Source organism: Carassius carassius, chromosome 14 (assembly GCF_963082965.1).
Source record: "Carassius carassius chromosome 14, fCarCar2.1, whole genome shotgun sequence".
In the NCBI taxonomy this organism is placed as follows: domain Eukaryota; kingdom Metazoa; phylum Chordata; class Actinopteri; order Cypriniformes; family Cyprinidae; genus Carassius; species Carassius carassius.
Genome location: NC_081768.1, coordinates 11,307,847 through 11,327,082, shown reverse-complemented (window position 1 = coordinate 11,327,082; position 19,236 = coordinate 11,307,847). Strand labels below are relative to the sequence as shown.

The window sequence follows — 19,236 nt, the reverse complement described above, 5'->3', positions numbered from 1 at the left end:
ACGATATACATTTATGTACTACCTATCAGAAGTTTGGGGTCAGCAAGTTTTTAAATGTTTCTGGAAGAAGTCTCTAATGCTCAACAAGAGAATTTGTTCGATAAAAAATACAGTAAATACTGTACAATTAAGAAGTATTACAATTTAAAATGTATATTTTTTCTATTTTATAGCATAATTTAAATTAAATTTCTGGATAATTTATTCCTTATTTGGTGCTCAAGAAACATTTTGTATTATTATTAATGATGACAACCATTACTATTTTTGTGGAAACAGTGTTTCGTTTTTTCATGATTCTTTGATAAACGGAAAGTTCTAAATAACAGTATATATTTGAGAATATAATGGATCCTTGTTAAATAAAACTATTTTTTTCTTACTGACCCCAAACTTTTGAACAGTAATAGTGTATATATCGTTTTCCAGCAGAAGTGACTGTCTTCATGTAAAACGAATAGTAAATTCTTAAAGCATTCTATATTATAAAAAGCATTGTTTCATTGTAAACATATTAAGATGTGTGCCATGAAAACAAGAAAAGATCATCTTTATAATGATTTACCATCTTTATGAAGCGTGAAACAGCCCTCTTATTGCATCTACAATCCAATATGTATTCATAAATCTGGGAGCAATGATGCATAGACCATGAAACAAGGTCGACAGGCAGAGTACTGTGGAGTTTGATAGCAGGTGGATGTTGTGATGCTGCTTTGTGTTGTTGTAATTAGAGCACACGGCACCACAGGTCCTAACCATCAAAGAAAAGACGTGGGGCTTCTGAAGGGACCAGTCCACAGTAAAACTCTTCAGAGAGCTTTTCATTGGTGCTGATGGTACTGATTACCTTTGGGGATTCAGTTACTTTACAATGAACCAGGTTGGCCACAGACAGATCCAGCTGTGTGATTTTATAACTCAGCTAGAGGAGTGGATGGCATTCATGTTGATTCAGGTTTTTTTGTTCCTTTTTAAACTCAAAGTGCAGGTGGAGACTCACACTGTTCTGGTTTCTCATACAAGTCATATTCTGATTTAAAGGCTACAGATTTTTGAAACATGGGACAAAATGTACTTGACCTGCCATTAGATTATAAAGAAAAAGTACAGTAGGTTTATTTTAATGGATAGAGACAGAATAACAACCAAAAGTCCAGAAAAAAAACATTTTATAATGCTTAAAGATTGATTTGCTTTTCAGTGAGTGAAATAAGTATTTGACCAAGCAAAAGATAACACACTACACTGCAATGGACTAAAATCCTGCATCACGCGCAAGGTTGCCATGCTCAAGAAGGTACATGTACAGGGAAGGTCCATTTAAAGTTTGCCAAAGAACATCTAAATGACTCAGAGAATGCTTAGAAGAAAATGCTGGTTAGATGAGATCAAAATTAAGCTCTTCTGCTTCAACTCGACTTGCCGTGTTTGGAGGGAGAGAAATGCTGACTATGACCCCAAGATCACCATCCCTACAGTCAAGCACAGAGGTGGAAACATTGTGCTTTGGGGCTGTTTTTCTGCTAAAGGGTACAGGGCAACTTCACCGCATTCAGGGGCAAATGGATGGGGCCATGTACTGTAAAATCTTGGACAAGAACCTCCTTCCCTCAGCAAGAACACTGAAGATGGGTCATGGATGGATCTTACAGCATGACAATGACCCGAAACATACCAGCAAGTCAACAAAGGAGTGTCTCAAGAAGAAACACATTAAGGTCATGGAGTGACCTAGCCAATCTCTAGACGTGTGAAAATCTGTGGAGGAAGCTGAAAGGGAGTTGCCAAACGACAGCCAAGAAACCTTAAGGATTTAGAGAGGATCTGTAAAGAGGAGTGGACCAAAATCCCTCCTGAGATGTGTGCAAACCTAGTGACCAACTACAAAAAAACATCTTAGCTTTGTGCTTGCCAACAAGGGTTCTGCACCAAGTACTTAGTCGTGTTTTGCTTGGGGAACAAATACTTATTTCACTCACTGAAATGCAAAACAATTTTTAACTTTTATATAATTTTTTGGTTGGTATTCTGTCTCTATATGTTAAAATAAACCTACCATAAAAATAACAGACCCTTCATTTCTTTAAGTGGGCAAACTTACAAAATCAGCAGGGGATCAAATAAATATTTTTTCCACTGTAACAGTGTGTAGTTCAACATCACACAAACTTGACGTCTTGTGTATATATATATATATATATATATATATATATATATATATATATATATATATATATATATATATATATAAATCAATTTAAGTAATTGCATTCATATTTCACTTAATTTTTTGTCACAACTGTTAAATGTCTTGCAAATTGTAAAGTATAATTGTTTGGAATTTTTTAATTACTTCCTAAATTTTAAAAGGTCCTTAATATTTTGCAACCCTTAAAAAATGTGTTGTTTTTAATACATTTATTAATGTGTAATTTACGAGCTGATCAGCACAGGACCTCAGAACATGGCCAGAAAAATGTGTAAAAATATGGTGCTTTTGTCCGACTGCTGGTCAGCCTCAATTTATTGAAGCTAATGCTAGATTTATCAAGATTTATGATAATATTTGACTAATTTGGACTATTTTTATTCCAAAATACTTTATCCATATTGAATGATGTGAAAAAAATCACTCTTTTTGAGAAAACTAATTGCAACAAAATACATCTAAACATGTTTAATTCAAAATATGTTTGTGTTTTATTTGTTTTTCCCATGTCTCAAGAATCGGTGAAGTTATGACTTGCTAAACTTTTTTCCTTCTGTATGGTACTGAATATTTAAAACAACCTAATAAAGATTTAAAAACAGCATCCTGTCACAATATTACTTATTGTTTTTTCCTGACTATATTGAATTAAACAAACTAAAGTCATTGGAGTCATATTAGGCAGAGATAACAGATCCCTAAGGTAACAACTGCACATATTCTGTTTTTTCTTACAGCACACACACACACACACACTCTCAGGGTGAATGTGATTCTCAGTAAAGGTCACTGTTTGGTGTTACTGACACCCTGAGGTGTGAAGTTCCCTCACCATGGCATTTCAAGTCAGACACACACAGACACCATATATCAGCTCTCAGCTGCAGATTAAAGTGGCATCTTATGCTTGATGACTGTAGGAAAGTGTCTCTCACAAGAGCAAAGACAGAATATGAGTGAGACGATTCCTGTCAAACTGTGTGTTATTAAATAAACTTTCATAGATTTTGAAGTGACTCATAATGCCTCTTGATTCATACATTTTGCTGGATTTTGTAAGAGACGGCCTACCCCTCTCTCTCCTGTCTTTCTCTGTCTGTTTTTTTTTTCCGTTGTTGAACAGGTGCCACTTTGACCAGCAACAATGGTGCTTTAAGTTTGTCTTTCAGTTGCACAGTGGGATGTCTTCTGCTTCCGTTTGCCATGTGGAAGAAGGGATGTGGCAGAGGGAAGGAAAAAATAGAGGTAGAGATTATTTGGCAAATGACCCTTTGGCATTATACACAAGAGCATAAGGGCTTGTTGGTAAATATGTAAATTGTTCTCTGCGAAGACATCCTGCCTGGCACGAATCTTGAGCCAACAGAGACACAAAGACGTAATTCAGAAAATAACTGCAAGGAAGTAAAAATAAGAAGAGAGGGCAACCTTTACAGTTGAATGACACTGTATGGACAAAATGGATTACAGATAGAATATTTGTAACGTAAACTGGCAAAATGACCAAGTTAGACGCAATTAAATATAATTTGTATTAACATTATACTTAGGCTATTTTAAACAAAAATAGTTACTTCTCTCATAATGCACGTGAAGTGAACCTGCTAGATTTCTCACTTTAATAAGCTATAATAATTAGTCTTTTAGTTGCTTTTTCTGAAGGCACTTAGTATCTAACAGAAGTGAAAGTTTGACTTAAAACGTAATACTAGTGACATTAAAAACTTATGTTTGGAGTTCAAGATATAATTTGTAATATTAATCAAGTTTCTGACTACCTTTCTGCTATAAAACAGAAACTGAATCACTGAATGGGAGAACTTATGGGTTAGTTGTGTGGTCCTGTGATCTACTGCATAATGTAATATATTTAAGAAGCACCCATTCTGTACCCTTTTCATTTGACGGATGCATAAGAACATGGGTAAGCTTATCATCAATAATAATTTCTGAAACTTTTTCCATTGTCAGAGTAAGTTTACATAGCAGCTAAAATAATTTGTTAAAGCAAATTTGTATTGCTCTAAAACGTCATAAAATCATGTTGTTTAACAATAACCATGGATTATTAAATTACATATTTGCGAAGCCATAATGCTTTCTTTCCCCACCGAGTCATTTTTGATGTGAGCTTGTGGGGCAAGTTGTGTCACTTCCTGGACCACATTTTTTTTTTTTTTTAATAAGTAGGCTATAGCTTACCTCCTGTATGTTAGTAGTTTTATTTCAGGTTAATATAATTTTCAGTCCGTGATGAATATAGTTCATATGAAGTTTACATAGCCGGTCACGTGGCATGAATGAACCAGTAAAGCTCAGCGACTTTCTTTTTACTTGTCATCTCTGTTTCCACAGAGCATGCAGGTGAAGGACGCCCATTCATTAAAGTCACCTGCTTGAAGCTGTTTGCCTGGACCTATAGATTTAGCTATATTGTTAATTAAATATACTTTTCAGGGCTGGAGATGACTTGTGAAACTGTCTCTCAAAACACTTTAGTTTTTATCGTCAGGCAAATACTATAAATTTTGAATTTAATAGAAAAGGGCCGTTATTATTTCGGGTTGTGACTAATGAATCCAGATTGACAGAGCAGAGACTGCTAGATAAGAGGAGGTGAACCCAACTTCACCTTCAATTCAGCAACTTTAAATGTGAATTTTTAGAATATGTTCTCATAGTCAAAGGTGATTTAATTTACCTGCTGGAAATAATTCACAGCAGCGCTTTTGCTTTGAACTCTGGAATGTTTGGTGAGGCCGGATTATTGGGGGGGGGGGGGGGGGGGCTCTTAACAATCATCTTTTAGAATGTTTTTAATTTTTCTGGTATATTCATGGAGAAACAGATTAATTATTCATTAAGTAAAATACCTAATATTTTAGAAAGACTTATTTCAAATTGAAAACCCTTTAGCAGCTCCTAAGTCTGATTCAAAAATGAAAGTTTGTTAAAAAAATTAGTTGAATACTTTAGTTTAAATCACACTGACCTTTTTAATTACTTTTTTAGAGACATTAAGTATTTTTTTATTTTTTTTTCAAAACTTTTTCTACTTTTCCAAAAACAGCAAGTTGGGGAAAAAACTGAACATTCTAGAAAAAATGAAGTGTTAAAATGTTTGTTTTATTTGTATTTTCTACTCTGTGCAGTCATTAAAGTCACCATAAAATCTAAAAACTATACATTTTAAACGGAGGAAATAACAGGGATCCTCGCCGCTCAGACACGTTTTAAATGGACAGCACGACCCTACTGAAACATTTTAATAGCCTAAATGGCAAAGACTTCTTGTTTCTTGTCAGGCCTCATTCTAGTGTTCCCGTGCGTGGCCGGTTCGAGTGGCCCGCTATTGTACCACGGCAGCCGGAGGGAGGAAGCGCTACTTTGGGTGGTCTGACAGACCCCCGCGGCTCACAATAGCGTGGTGCCCAATTATGAAGAGGACGTTTTTCTACTTGAAGGTTGTTGATTTACGGCTCGGAGTTCAACCGCCTCCAATTACCATTCTGAGTGAAGCAGACATGCACATTCAAAGCGCTTTTCGTATTAAATCATGAAGAGTGGGAGCCCAGTTTGTTTATAAGGTAAGAAATACTGTTTTAAATATATACATTTGTTGCATATCCATTGTTGCATAATAATTGTATTTGTCTATTAAATCATTTAATTTGACTGTATAAAATACGGTCAAATAATTGCCTCTGTGAATATATGCCTCTGTGAATTTAGTTATGAAGAGGTTTCTTTGGTGAACATTTTTAGTAGATCTGTCAGGCCTGGTCAGGCTTTACAGTAGAATAAGTGCTAATAAAGGCAAATGGATATGAGAGGTTTTAAATGATAATGGTTTTGATGGCCATCTATCTCTAAAACACGGCCAATGTAGCCGCTTCTCTGTATAAACTTCTGTCTGTTTGACTGAATCTTTTTGATGACTATTCTTTTTTGACGAAAAATTCCTTTTATTAGCCTAATTATGATGTCATTACTTCTTATTAGAGGTTGTTTTTTCGGTTCTTTGTTAAGGTTAATGTTTTTAACATGAACTTTATTAAGTTAATATTTTTTTCTTTAATAGTTTACTTGTAAAGTGTGGCCTAATAAATAGCTATAATTTATAAATTTGGAGACTATTTTGTCTCAGAAGGTTAAGCAGATTTAAATGTAATAACATATTTTATGGTAATTTTATTTAACACGCATGGCAAACTAATTTGAACAAATTATGTACATTTTATATAGCTACAACTCATGAAGCAACAATATTTTAAATGTAAATAACATTTCTTACAAATATTGCTTTAAATTCTCAAGACAGCACATGCAAATCTAAATATTTTCTGTAAAAGGCTTTAACCTTTAGAACCCAGAAGTCAACTTTTCAGTTTTAGGGAGTTTTTGGACTCACTGATTAATTTTATCCTTAAGTTATGTATAGGTTACTCTGACATATTTTACTCTGTGGTTTAGATTACCCTGATGAATTTTACCATGAAGTTTAGGGTTGTCATACTGTCAGGAGTTGTTGTCAAAGAAGAAGTAGGTTCAGATCTAATCTTTCTAAAGTTAATTACACCGTCTTGGTTGTAAAACTCTGAAACAACATAAACATGACGGGAATATTAGGGATTAAACCTGTCTTAACAACAATGACAAAGTATTCAAATTATAGACCCTTTATGTTTTAAAATCATCTTATCACCAATGCAGAGCACAACATAAAGAGTTTCTTCTCCACTGTGAGCATTCAGGTTCCTCAGAAATATCAGAAATAACTGTGGTAAATATTTGTTATGGATCCAAAACAGAAGGAATTTTTTTACGTAATGGATAAAAAACATCCATCAGCCATGCTCTGTTATAATGTCTTCAGCAGCTTTTATTAAAGGCCCATAACTGACCATACTGTCATTTATAGCTTTGCTTCTACACTGAGTGGCCTTCACCTCAGAAACATTCCTTTCATCACCGTGTATGCCGACTCTGTTATGTACTTCCCTGGTATGTATCTGCGTGGGTCAGTGCTCAAAATGACAACAAATCTAAAATGAAACCGTATTCTGGTGTGGACAGTCAAGGTCAGAAGCCACAGCGAAGAGCATGAATACTTAAGTCAAAAAGGTTAGGAGGAACAGAATGTCTGCCATTATTTTCCAGAGGTTTACTTGTTTCTAAGAGTCCAGATGGACTTTCTTTAATAAAACGTGGTTCTGCTACAGGCTACTGACATTCCTATGCAAAGGCATCGACCCTGTTTAAAGGAAGGAATAGTAAGATCTCTCCACGTTATTTATACTCGGAAGGGGATGCATCTTCTATCGGATTTTTGATCGATAGATGTGAATCATATAGGCTAGCCTGTTCAAAATATTTGTTCCTCCTGATACTACAAACATCGTTGACATTCTTGAAGTGTCTGTTTATGTACACCTGATTGTGTTGAGATTTCAGAACAGTAAAACGTGCTCAGCTAAGTTGTGCTGATTCGCACCATCTGATCTCGAGGTGTGTGTATATATTTCCCTTTTTGTCACAGAATGCTTTATTCTGAAAAAGCATCACCCACACACACACATAAGGAAGCGTCCTCATCTGTTCCGCGGTTTTTGCCTTCACCTCCGTTGACGGAGGGCAGGTGGGGGAGTGGAGTGAGAGCGGGAGCAAAGTGAAAGAGTCTGTGAGCCTTAACAAGCTCCAAATAGAAAAAGAACATCATTTTCATTAGGCTGCCAGACAAAGGCAGAGGCCCCCGTGTTTTTGGGGAGGTCTGCTGTGTTTGTGCATGTGTATGCGTGTTTTCATGGGATATGCCTCTTCGTATGATTGTGAGAGACTCTGTGTGTGAGTGTTTTTCAGGGACTGTCCTCTTTCCTGGCTGCTTTGTCTCTGTTGGTATTGTGCCTTGCTCAGAGAAAGGACTTCCTGGGCAATAGGGAGTAGAGTACGGTGAATTCGACAGCCCCCAAAACACTCCACACACACACACACACACACACACACTCAGACCCTTCTCAGCAGGCTGGGAAGCTGAGAGAGAGACGGCAGGATGGTGCATTTGTGGGGGACTTGTTGCTAGGTGACTGACAGACAAGAGCTCAAGTCAGGGCCCGGTTTTTAAAGCTAAAACCTGTCTTTCTGAAATGTTTTTACTGCCTGAATAGATTCACTGGAAAACACGGAGCCAGAATAATGTTAGGGTCATCGCTACTGAATGCTTGATTCTGAATGAAAGCTTGATCTCTGTTCACATATTTGTGTATAATGTATTAACTGACATTTGTCCCAGGCTAACTGTTACCTCTATTGATGTGCTAGTTTCATATTTCCAGATTCTTCATGAATTTTGTTTGTGTTTGTAGATCGTTTTTTATAAATCAATATTTTTTCCCATGCACTAGTGTTAACTGTAGTTAATAATAACAATGGTAAAACAGTGGCACTAAACAGATCTCAAGCTCTTATGAAGCCACAGCATGAACAAGTTTTTTGTTTTAGAGAGATAGTTGTCCGCATTCCTGTCTATGTGGTCCAAGTCACTACCTTCCAAAAGTTTGCGGTTGGTAATATTTATTAAATGTTTTTGAATGAAGTCTTTTATGCTTACCAAGGTGGCATTTATTTGATCAAAACAGTCAAATCAGTAATATTATGAAATATTATTACAATTTAAAATGACTATTTTCTACTTTAATGCTATTTAACATTTACTCTTTCGGTGGAAAAGCTTACTTTTCAGCACTTATTAGTGTTCGGTGCCACATGCTCCCTCAGAAATCATTATAATATAAAAATAATTGAGCTGTTTAATATTTTTGTGAAAATCTGGATTTTTTTTTTTCAGATGTTCAAAGGAATAGAATTTATTCGAACTTGATTATTTGTAAAACAATGGAAATGTTTTTCTGTCACCTTCCAAGTATAACATTTAAAAAAAAAAAAATATATATATATATATATATATATATATATTATTGACCCAAAACTTTATACTGTGTGCATTGTAAATCCTGAGAGAGATAGGGACTGAGGAAGGGAAAGGTAGACAATGCCATTTTTTTTCTTTCATTTGGATAGATTTTGATCCTTTTATTTTATTAATTAATTTAATTTTTTAAAAAAAAAATCATAAAATTCATTCATAATATTATAGACACCTGCCTGTAATTTTTTCATCATCATTTTTCTTAATTTCTTACGTTCTTGCTTTTATGTGAGTCAGTTTAAGAGATAGTAAATAGCATTGTCTCAGCATGTGTATATTCGGGTAATGGCATTGTTAAGTGATTGCTGAACTTTAAAACAACCCCATAACAGATGGCTTAGTCTTTTTAGCTGATTGGCTAAAAAGATTAACCTGTATTTATTTACGAGGATGAACTGTCTTGGACAAACTCACTCAACTAAAGACCTACCCTCTGTTTACGTACACATTCTCTACATGTGAGACAGAGAAAAGCTAAATCTAGTACATTGTTCTTTTGCTCCAGGGCTTAAGGCTTGATCTCAGATTTATGAGTCACTCACCGCAAGAGTATCAGAGCACAGCACTATCCCCTGACAGCTCTCAGAGGACAGAGAGCAGACGATCAGAAGACCTAGTGCAGCCACACGCCACATTGACTCACTGCTGTGTGTGTGTGCCTGCTGGGAGTCAAAGTGAGACGAGTCTCTGCTGTCACTAGTTGTCAGAATCACTGCATCATCACTGCCACACACACATGTTGTAATTTCTTAGAGAGATGACCTGTTTTTCTTTGTCTCTTCTCCTTTAGCTCAGTAACTTGGACACATACCTGTCACCAATGACCAGTGAATGATCTGCCTTGAGACAACCAAGTCTGTGTGGCTCTGCAGCACACACACATGCAGTTCCCAGATCTTTCTCATGAAAATCAAAAGTGTCAGATTGGCATTTGACATATGCCCTGAGTACAGAGATCACGCCCAGCCGTAAATATCCTCCTGACACACACACGCTGACCTTGTCAACAACACACACACACACAGTCTATAAGCTGTGTAGCTGAGCTCATTCAGCAACAGAAAAGTCTGTTTATCTACTATCAGAAGGCATTCAGCATGCACGGCAGCAGAGGTGGAGATGATTTATTTCTCTGTAAAGCACAGCAGCATCAGACATCCATATGTCTGACAGTTACAGTGTGTTGCCTTGTTTAATCAAACGCGTTATTTTAGAGATCATACAGTGCAATGATTTATCAGCATACTTCTGGATAGTTTCAAATTTCTTATAATGTATTAATGCTTTTCATGTCACAAGGTGCTTTTTGAACAAACTATAATACAATGTTTAATTTAGCCATTTTATTTTTATGTACCTTTTAGAGGAAGTTCTCTCAAACTTTTTATATAAAAAAATTATAAAAAAGTGTTTTAGTATATAATCATATTATTATTATTATTATTATTACTTTTTATATCTCATTTGTATTAATATTGAACTTTATATCTCACAATGTGGCTTTATTTCTTATTTTAAACTAAAATTAAACTTTCTTATTTAAAATTTGATTCGATTTTTATATTTTAAGTTCAGTTTTATATAATAACTTAAGTTATACGTTTTTGTATGCTGGAAATGGGCATAAAAATAAACTACAATAATAGACAGACATGGGGGAAAATATTAAAATAATGTTACAGCAGTCCATAGAAGATGTCCAAGCATATGAGAAAATTTTTATAGATGCATTAGATTCACTTTTAATGCTGCTAAAGAAAGTTCTCTGTTAATCTCTTCTGCCTTAAGGATGGTTGTTTTTATGAAGTTATTATTAATTAGTTGTTGAAAAAGACCAAATAAATGAGAGTCTGTTGCATTTACCAAAAATCAGAAGAAAGCATCTTAAACCTTCTGTGTGGTTCTTTTTAGATTTCTATTCAAAGCTTTTTGCAGGACATCCTGCACATTGAAGTGTATAGTAGTCATTTGCCTTTGTGTGTGTGTAAATGTTTTTATCTAGATTTGTCAGTTGTCAGAATGAGACTAAAGAAATAAATCACTGAGCTTCAGATCAGACTAAACAGACTGTATGACGTGCAGACTATAAGGATTACATTAAAACAGTAACTGATATCTTTTTGTAGGACTCTTTAGATACTCAGACACTTAGCTGTTTTGCTCTGAATTTACAACCCTTTTTTAGTGTGATTTTCTTTTTGCTATTTCTTCACAATTAGTGCATAATTAGATAAAACTGTGCTGTTTGTAGATTATCAGCTTAATTTCATCAAATCAGTCTTTTTAGTCCATTAGAATTCAAAAATACCTTATATTTTTCAAGACAAATGCAAAGATATGGAGACCCCATACGTCAGTATAAGTCATAAGCGTTGTGATTGAGCAGTGGTTTTCAGACCAGGGTTAAGTGGAGCTTCTCCAGTGCTGGTGTTTCTGGTTGCTAGGTAACAGTTAATGTAGACCAAAAATGGCTGTCTCATTTGTGTCTGTGATGGACTAGATATTGCATTGTAGGGTTTAAAAGCCAAGGGTTGTTTTGCCTGTGTTTAATTTCTGTAATGCAAATCAAAATGCTAATAGGCCGATTCCAGTATTAGTTGGTAACATCATTGACTGTTGTGCATTGTTTGTGACACTTTTTTGTACCCAGACTGAATACATTTGCGCACATTAAGGTTTCTACAGTGTATCTGCCTTTTGGGCATGTGTACATGTAGTTACATGTCTATATTATTTTGCAATTATGTAGTCACAATATATCTTATTGCATAAGATTGTTAAAAAATGACAAACTGAATGATGTCCGAGGGATCCTGTTGTGTTATCCCTGTCCTGCTGCTGGATAACAGAGAGAGGGAGCAGGATAAGCCAGAAGGGTCATAGGATAAGAGGTCTTCTCTGTTACCACAAATCCCAGATTACATCCAAACGGGACAATGCCATGGCTGGACACCGATCTGTCATGAGGACACACCCACACACTCGCAGAGGTCTGGAACTCATCTATTTTGTCTATGTACTACAGCAAGCAAATACTTTATTTACTTCAATCCCTCATTCGTTTGCTATTATCTGGGCAAGTGGAGTATTAGCAAGCCACTCCAGCTTTGCCAGACATGATATCTTAATTAGAACGTAAATCCCTGGTCTATAGGAGTCATCCAGCATTCGGCCTCAACCAGCTGAGAGGAAAAAACAAAGCGGATGGCATTTCTCTATTGTATGTGCATGCTTTCTGTCTAAAGCAGACCATGGTTGAAATTGAGAACATGATTTCAAAAGGCCTCTGGTATGCAGAATGGTGGCAGCAATAGCATATGTACCATGTACTAAAATGTTATTTATTCCTCTGATGCAAAGCTGAATTTTCAGCAGCCATTACGGCAGTGTCAAATGGTCCTTCAGAAATCATTCTAATATGCTGATTTGCTGCTCAAGAAACATTTTTAATTGTCATCAATCTTGAAAACAGTTGTGCTGCTAAATATTTTTGTGAAAATCTTACTTTTTTTCATGATCCTTTGATGAATAGAAAATAAAAAAGAACAGCACTTATTCTAAATAGATTTTTTTAAACAATATAAAGGTCTTTGCTGTCAGCTTGCTGAATAAAAGTATTAATTTATTTTAAAACATTATTGAAGTGTTTGTCCTGCTTAATATTTTTGTGGCAACCATGATTAATTTTTTCAGGATTCTTTGATAAATAGAAAGTTCAAAAGAACAGCATTTATTTAAAATGGAAATATGGACCATAAAACCAGTCATAAGCATCATGGGTATTTTTGTAGCAATAGCCAAAAATATGTTTTTTTTTGTCAAAATTTTTCTTTAATGCCAAAAATCATTTGGATATTATTTAAAGATCATGTTCCATGAAGATGTTTTTACATTTCCTACCGTAAATGTATAAAAACGTATTTTTTTTATTAGTAATATGCATTGCTAAGGACTACATTTGGACATTTTTTTTTTTTTGCACAATCAGATTCCCGATTTTCAAATAGTTGTATCTTAACTAAATGTTATACTCTCCTAACAAACCATACATCAGTGGGAAGCTTTATTTATTCATACATATCTCAGTTTATCAAAATTGACCTGCATGACTGGTTTTGTGGTCCAGGGTCACATATATATTTTCAGTCTTTTGTGAAGGGGTTAGAGGAGGAACTGTATTTAGTTCTTGCAGGGACCTTTTGGGTTCTAGGTAAAGTGTACCTACAAGTTTTCCAGAAGATTCTGATGACAATCTAAAGAACTAGTGCCTCAAGTTCTAAAAAAAAGAAAGAAAATTCACAGAGATGAAATCTAAAATGAAGAATTTAAAGGGTTATCAAGCCTGGTTTGTATGTATGTGTGTTGTATCTGAGAACAAACCGATAACAGAACTCTTTGTATGAGTGTCACTCCTTATTTTTACTCTCTCTCTCTCTCTCTCTCTCTCTCTCTTTCTCTCTCAGTCGTTCAGGGATAGCGGTGTCAGGCATTACATTATGTGTGCAATCCTTATTATTCAGCTCGTGCATGCTCCATCCCGGGCTCGCGCTTTGCCAGGACGCAGTGTCGTTTCTCCACTTAAGTTACGGAGCACAAGCAAAAGCGAGGACCGGAACGAACGAGTGACGAGCGATAACTACCATGCCTAAATGTCTCATTTGGTTTTTAAGCAGGGACAATAGTTGTTTGAAAACAAATTGAGAATGTGAAATGACGGTTATTTTAAGAGTTATGGGTTTTTAGTCAACAGAACCTCCCTTACAAAGTCCAAGTTTTTAAAGTCTTTTTTATTAACAGGAGCCTTGGAATGATATCAAAAGCCATGCATTATTTACTGGGAGACTTAGTAGAAAAATATTCCCCTTTGTTGAGGTTAAAGTATGTCATAGTGTATGAAATATTCACAGAACTCTGAATATTTCAGCACTGCTTCTCATCCAATGGTTTTCCCAAATCCTGTTTCCATGGCGCGAAATGGAGTCGCAAATCCGTTGTTTTTAGCTATTTTAGTGGTCGGCGTTAAAAACTGTAATGAGATTGATTAAATTGTCGCTTTAATCGTCTTACTGTGTTTACCTCTCATTATGGCCAACTGTCACGCCATTACTGTATGGCGTAAACCTGCTCGAGCCTATGGATAATTGATTAACAATGTTGCCAAATAAGATCCTCCGCCGGGATTAAAATAGGCTGGATATCTTTGTGTGGTCTATTTTTGACAGTCTGTCATTCTAATGTGACTGCTCAATCGCTTTGCATTTAAAAAAAAAAAAAAAAAAAATACAATTTATACAAGTACAAGTTATTGCATGAAGACAAAGTTATTATATAATAACATTTTGCTCCTTGCCATTGGTTTCCATGTCATACACGGTAAATTCAGGATGCCAGTTTAAACACGTTAAACACATGCATGTTTTTTTTTAATAGATGAGGTGTATTTTAATCCTATGGACATTCTGATTCCGAAGCGCATCATGATAACAGCTCCCTATTGCTGAGACAAAAGAAGAACAGGTTCCTGAACCTGCCTGGATCCTCCTTCATACAAAACTTGCAAAAAGCACTTTTAGTTGAACTTCTGTAACTGTGAAAATAATTTAAGGCACTTCCGTCAGACTGAACATTATTTTTGAAACGAGGCATGGCTTAATGGAAACGGACACTTCCAACCACCTATCATTTAAGCGTGCACAAGAGGAACTGCTGCGTGATTTTTAAACAGAGGACAGGTGTACTGAAAACTGGACCTACTTACCATCATTATATTCGCATCATTTGTAAGGTTCAGGTTAAGATGTGTTAACCATGGTGTCAATTCATCCTGATAGGTATGACAAGATGTGCTACCCACATTTTCAGCACATTTGTGACTACATCCTTTTTTTATTTCTGAGGAAATGTGCATATTGTAATTTTTGATTGGTTTTTATTTATTTATTTGTGTAGAATAGTATTGCATGTCACATAGCATATTCATTTTTGTTTTACTTTTAAATTAGAGCATTTTCTTCATTAAAGTTTTTTTTAAGTCTATAGTGATACAGTGATCACGTTTAACACTTTATTACTGAGGTTCTGAACATGCGTCACAGAAGTGTTATAGCTTCATTTGGAGGTGCTTTTTCGATACATAAATCATGTTTTTATTTTATTTACTTTTTTAGTTTGGATTGTTATGTTAGTTTGATTTTGAATAGGCAATCATTTGTAATTATAGGCTACTTCATATGTTTTTCATAGAAAGTCTTACTAATGCTTTCAGTGCGTTCTGTATTTTAACAGACACTCTTTCCTATCGTTTCTATCGACGACTCAGAGGGGGTTGCTTCCGGATTTCTAGCAAATGACAACATTACATTCAGCGTGTCTGAGCACAAACGTAAAGGTCAAAATGACGCTTTGACGTTTTCAGTGAAAGGCGCTGTCGCGCGCTGGGTGGTGCTGAAATCTGCTTCACGCGTGATTGGCAAACCTGACAGTGATTGACGTGTGTCCATGGCAACCAGGCAGCCAATCTGACAAGTCCGATAGAATATCGCCAGCAGGGGCTAAATGTTCTTTTATTTTGCTCCTCGGAAAAATCCTTGCTTCCAGTTTTTTATGATCACACTCAATAAAAGAAGATATTTTGCCGTTTAAGCTGCTTGAGCCTGCCGCACGGCATCGCTCCTCAGCTCATTTTGTGGCACGGCCGTTAACTTTTGCCGTTTTCTGACAGACTCGCTGAACAAAAAGACGGGCAAGACAGTCGAGGAGCAACACCAGACAGGAGGACCAAAAGAAGAGAGAGATTGCAGTCTCCATGTTCCAGCTGCCCATCTTGAATTTCAGCCCCCAGCAGGTCGCGGGGGTCTGCGAGACGCTCGAGGAGAGCGGCGACGTGGAGAGGCTCGGTCGCTTCCTCTGGTCACTCCCGGTGGCGCCGTCCGCCTGCGAAGTCCTCGGGAAGAACGAGTCTGTCCTGCGCGCGCGGGCGGTCGTGGCCTTCCACGCGGGAAACTTCCGCGAGCTCTACCACATACTAGAGAACCACAAATTCACAAAGGACTCACACGCGAAGCTGCAGGCGCTTTGGCTCGAGGCGCACTACCAGGAGGCTGAGAAACTCCGTGGGCGTCCCTTAGGACCCGTAGACAAGTACCGCGTCCGGAAGAAGTTTCCACTGCCTCGGACGATATGGGACGGCGAACAGAAAACGCACTGCTTCAAGGAGAGGACGCGGCATCTCTTGAGAGAGTGGTACCTGCAGGACCCTTACCCGAACCCGAGCAAAAAAAGAGAGCTGGCGCAGGCGACTGGACTCACACCCACTCAAGTGGGCAACTGGTTTAAAAACCGGAGGCAGAGAGACCGAGCGGCAGCGGCCAAGAACAGGTATAGAGATCTCCACTGAACTGCATAAAGGCGTTAAACGTGCATAATTATGTTTCCTTTTATTACTTATAATGTCATTATCTTTACGTATTATTATCTTGAAAAAATCTTTGGAGTTTCTTGCGTAATTTAATTTAAAATGAATGTTCAAATCGACTAGTTGTTGGCAAAGCTCCTTTTACATATCTCATCTGATGCATGGGGTTTCATGCCGGGGTGTTTAATCATTATAAAAATACTACATAATCGATATCATAACAAATATAGCCAAGATATTTTTTTCTCTTAAGAAACCCGCTTAAACAGATTGTTACATTGACAGCATGCTTCAAATTATGTAATTCATGAGTTGTTTTATATGCTGCAACATATATTTCTATCAACTATTTTTGTTGCACTGCCTTAGACAATATGTTGCATAGCCTAGAATATTTGTTTATAATAAACATACAATATTGACGCTATATTATGCTATGAGAAACGTTTACTTGTAGTCTAAACAGTAACCATTTGAATTTAGCTCATGCAAATGCACTTACAACCTGAAAAGTTTTTGCCAGCGTTAACAGCATATCATCGTCAAATGTTGTGTTTAACAAATATAGGTTGACAATTCAATCTTAATCCAAGTCTGATTAATTTAACCAGATATTTCCGTAATTTATATACACCAGAGAGATGAGGACATTTCTTTATATCCACTGTCTCCACTGTAAGATAGGAATGTCCATGTATCCTCATTGACATTTTGTCTCTTTTCACCCCTGCAGGCTACAGCAGCAGGTTCTGTCCGGTGGCTCGGTCCGATCGCTTGGGGACGATGACACCACAGTGGACCGCCTGGGTCCCTCCTCGAGCCCAGAAGTCAGTCTCTCGAGCAAGGCCGCCACCTCCGCCATCTCCATCACCTCCAGCGACAGTGAATGTGACATCTAACGTGACAGGCTTCAAAAGAGCAAACAGGAGAACTGTAAGAGACAATCTAAAAACAACAAAACTTTAGTGCCTGCAACCGGCCCAGAGAGAGGCTAAAATGAAGTATGGAAATAAAGCGTCAAAATGTCATTTTCCATTCGTTGATGTGATCAACAAAATGCGCAGTGCTTCTCACGAAGACAGGTGGGAGTTTTGGAAAAAATCTTCTGAGGGCCTAACCTATTGTTGTATGTGTGCGTGCTTTATCACGAAAAGACTGAATAATGTTTTACTGTTCACTTGTCTTTTTAATATATAAACGATGTTTATTTACTTATTTAAAAATATCATCGGCCCCTAGGCCCTTTATTTGTGTGCTTTTTTATTATCATTTTTGTTGTGCGTAATGCTGCGCGTCGTGAAATTTCTGGAAAAAATAATCATGATTTTAAAAAATAAAATCACTGTTGAATTAAGTAACGATCGCAAATGCACAACATTATTTTCTTTTCGACATTTATTCCAGTGTTTCCGGTTTAAAATTGAGCAATGCAAAGTTTCACTTCATGATTATTTTAATGTGTCTACCCGAAAGGGAAAAAAATATTTTTTATATCCTGAAGAACAGATTTAGAACAGACGGGGATCAAATATGTTGCATGTTTTAATGCCTCTCTGCGAGCTCAAGCTCTCTCACACTCGAGCAGTAATTGGCTAAAATGCTTCGCGTGGTGTTGTAATGCGCTCTGACAGCACAGGGTCAGCGAAAGGCCGAGACGCTCTCCCGGATGTCAACACAACCCAAGCTGTGATCTCCTGTTTAAACAGAACCTTCTAGTGGCCCAAGCAAGCTGCGGAAAATTCATATGTTTTTTATTGTTATCATTTTGCTTTAATTCTCTTTCGATTCACAATTGTTTATATTTATTTAATAGGCTATGTCACAACATGACTATAATTCACACGTGCTAATCTAGTGGTTAAATACCTTGTGGCATTAAGATTTACATAAATCGCCTGTTAGACTAGATATAATCATCACAATTTAGTGCTTATATTTTTGTAATTACTCATTTTCACAGAGATTTTTCTTCTTTGTCCAGTGCCAGAGAACGATAAAATGTTTTTATATCCTTCCAAACTGTTATTTTTATTTGGAAGAATAATACATGTTTGCAAATATTTAATAATATTAAAAAACAATGACCACGCAATTTTTAACGCTCAACTCTAAGGTGTTTATGTCTCAAATGAGTGAAGGAGCAGGCGCAGATACACAGCGCCTCTGTTTCCCAACTGCTTGAGGGGTTCACGGCGCGCACCTGGGTTTAACCCGCGCCATTCATTAACGCTCCCGATAAAAAGCACAAGCTGTATTTTTCAATCTTCTTTCAGTCTGAACAACGGCGGGGCCAAACCAAGTGTCCCTTCCTAAAAAAAAGGAGAAAAAAGGAGCCAAAGCAAGGGAAGGGAAAGGAGCACGGCTTTATTTAAACACTGGCTAGAGAATGGTGGAAAATTTCCGTTTCTTTTGAGCGCTGGGGAGTGCAGGGTGGGACGATGAAAAAGTCTTTTTTAGCAGTCAATAAGGTTGTCAAATTGGTCAACGGTAATCAGCACTAATGACGAGTTGGAGAGGGCCGAGCTAACAAAGAAGCACCCCGCCTTCCCCTCCTCAAAGCCTCAGCATGAAAACTCTCTGCCCGGGTTGCCAGAGGTATACAGAAATCCAAACTTTTTTTTCATT

At 36.8% G+C, this 19,236-nt stretch overlaps 1 protein-coding gene across 1 annotated transcript; it reads left to right on the top strand.

The window, feature by feature from the left end:
• The first annotated feature begins 5,501 nt into the window (after positions 1-5,501).
• On the top strand, positions 5,502-18,187 carry six6a (SIX homeobox 6a). Its single transcript, XM_059566038.1, has 3 exons — positions 5,502-5,799; positions 15,919-16,574; positions 17,345-18,187. Exons 2-3 carry the CDS (start codon positions 16,003-16,005, stop codon positions 17,508-17,510), a joined length of 738 nt encoding a protein of 245 aa, XP_059422021.1. The 5' UTR covers positions 5,502-5,799; positions 15,919-16,002; the 3' UTR covers positions 17,511-18,187.
• The last annotated feature ends 1,049 nt before the right edge of the window (positions 18,188-19,236 follow it).

What these genes read in the sequence shown, in the direction of transcription:
- six6a (XM_059566038.1), top strand. Translation starts at nt 16,003, where the DNA reads ATGTTCCAGCTGCCCATCTTGAATTTCAGCCCCCAGCAGGTCGCGGGG. An exon ending in GCGGCAGCGGCCAAGAACAG is followed by an intron (nt 16,575 to 17,344) that starts GTATAGAGATCT and finishes TCACCCCTGCAG; the next exon opens with GCTACAGCAGCAGGTTCTGT.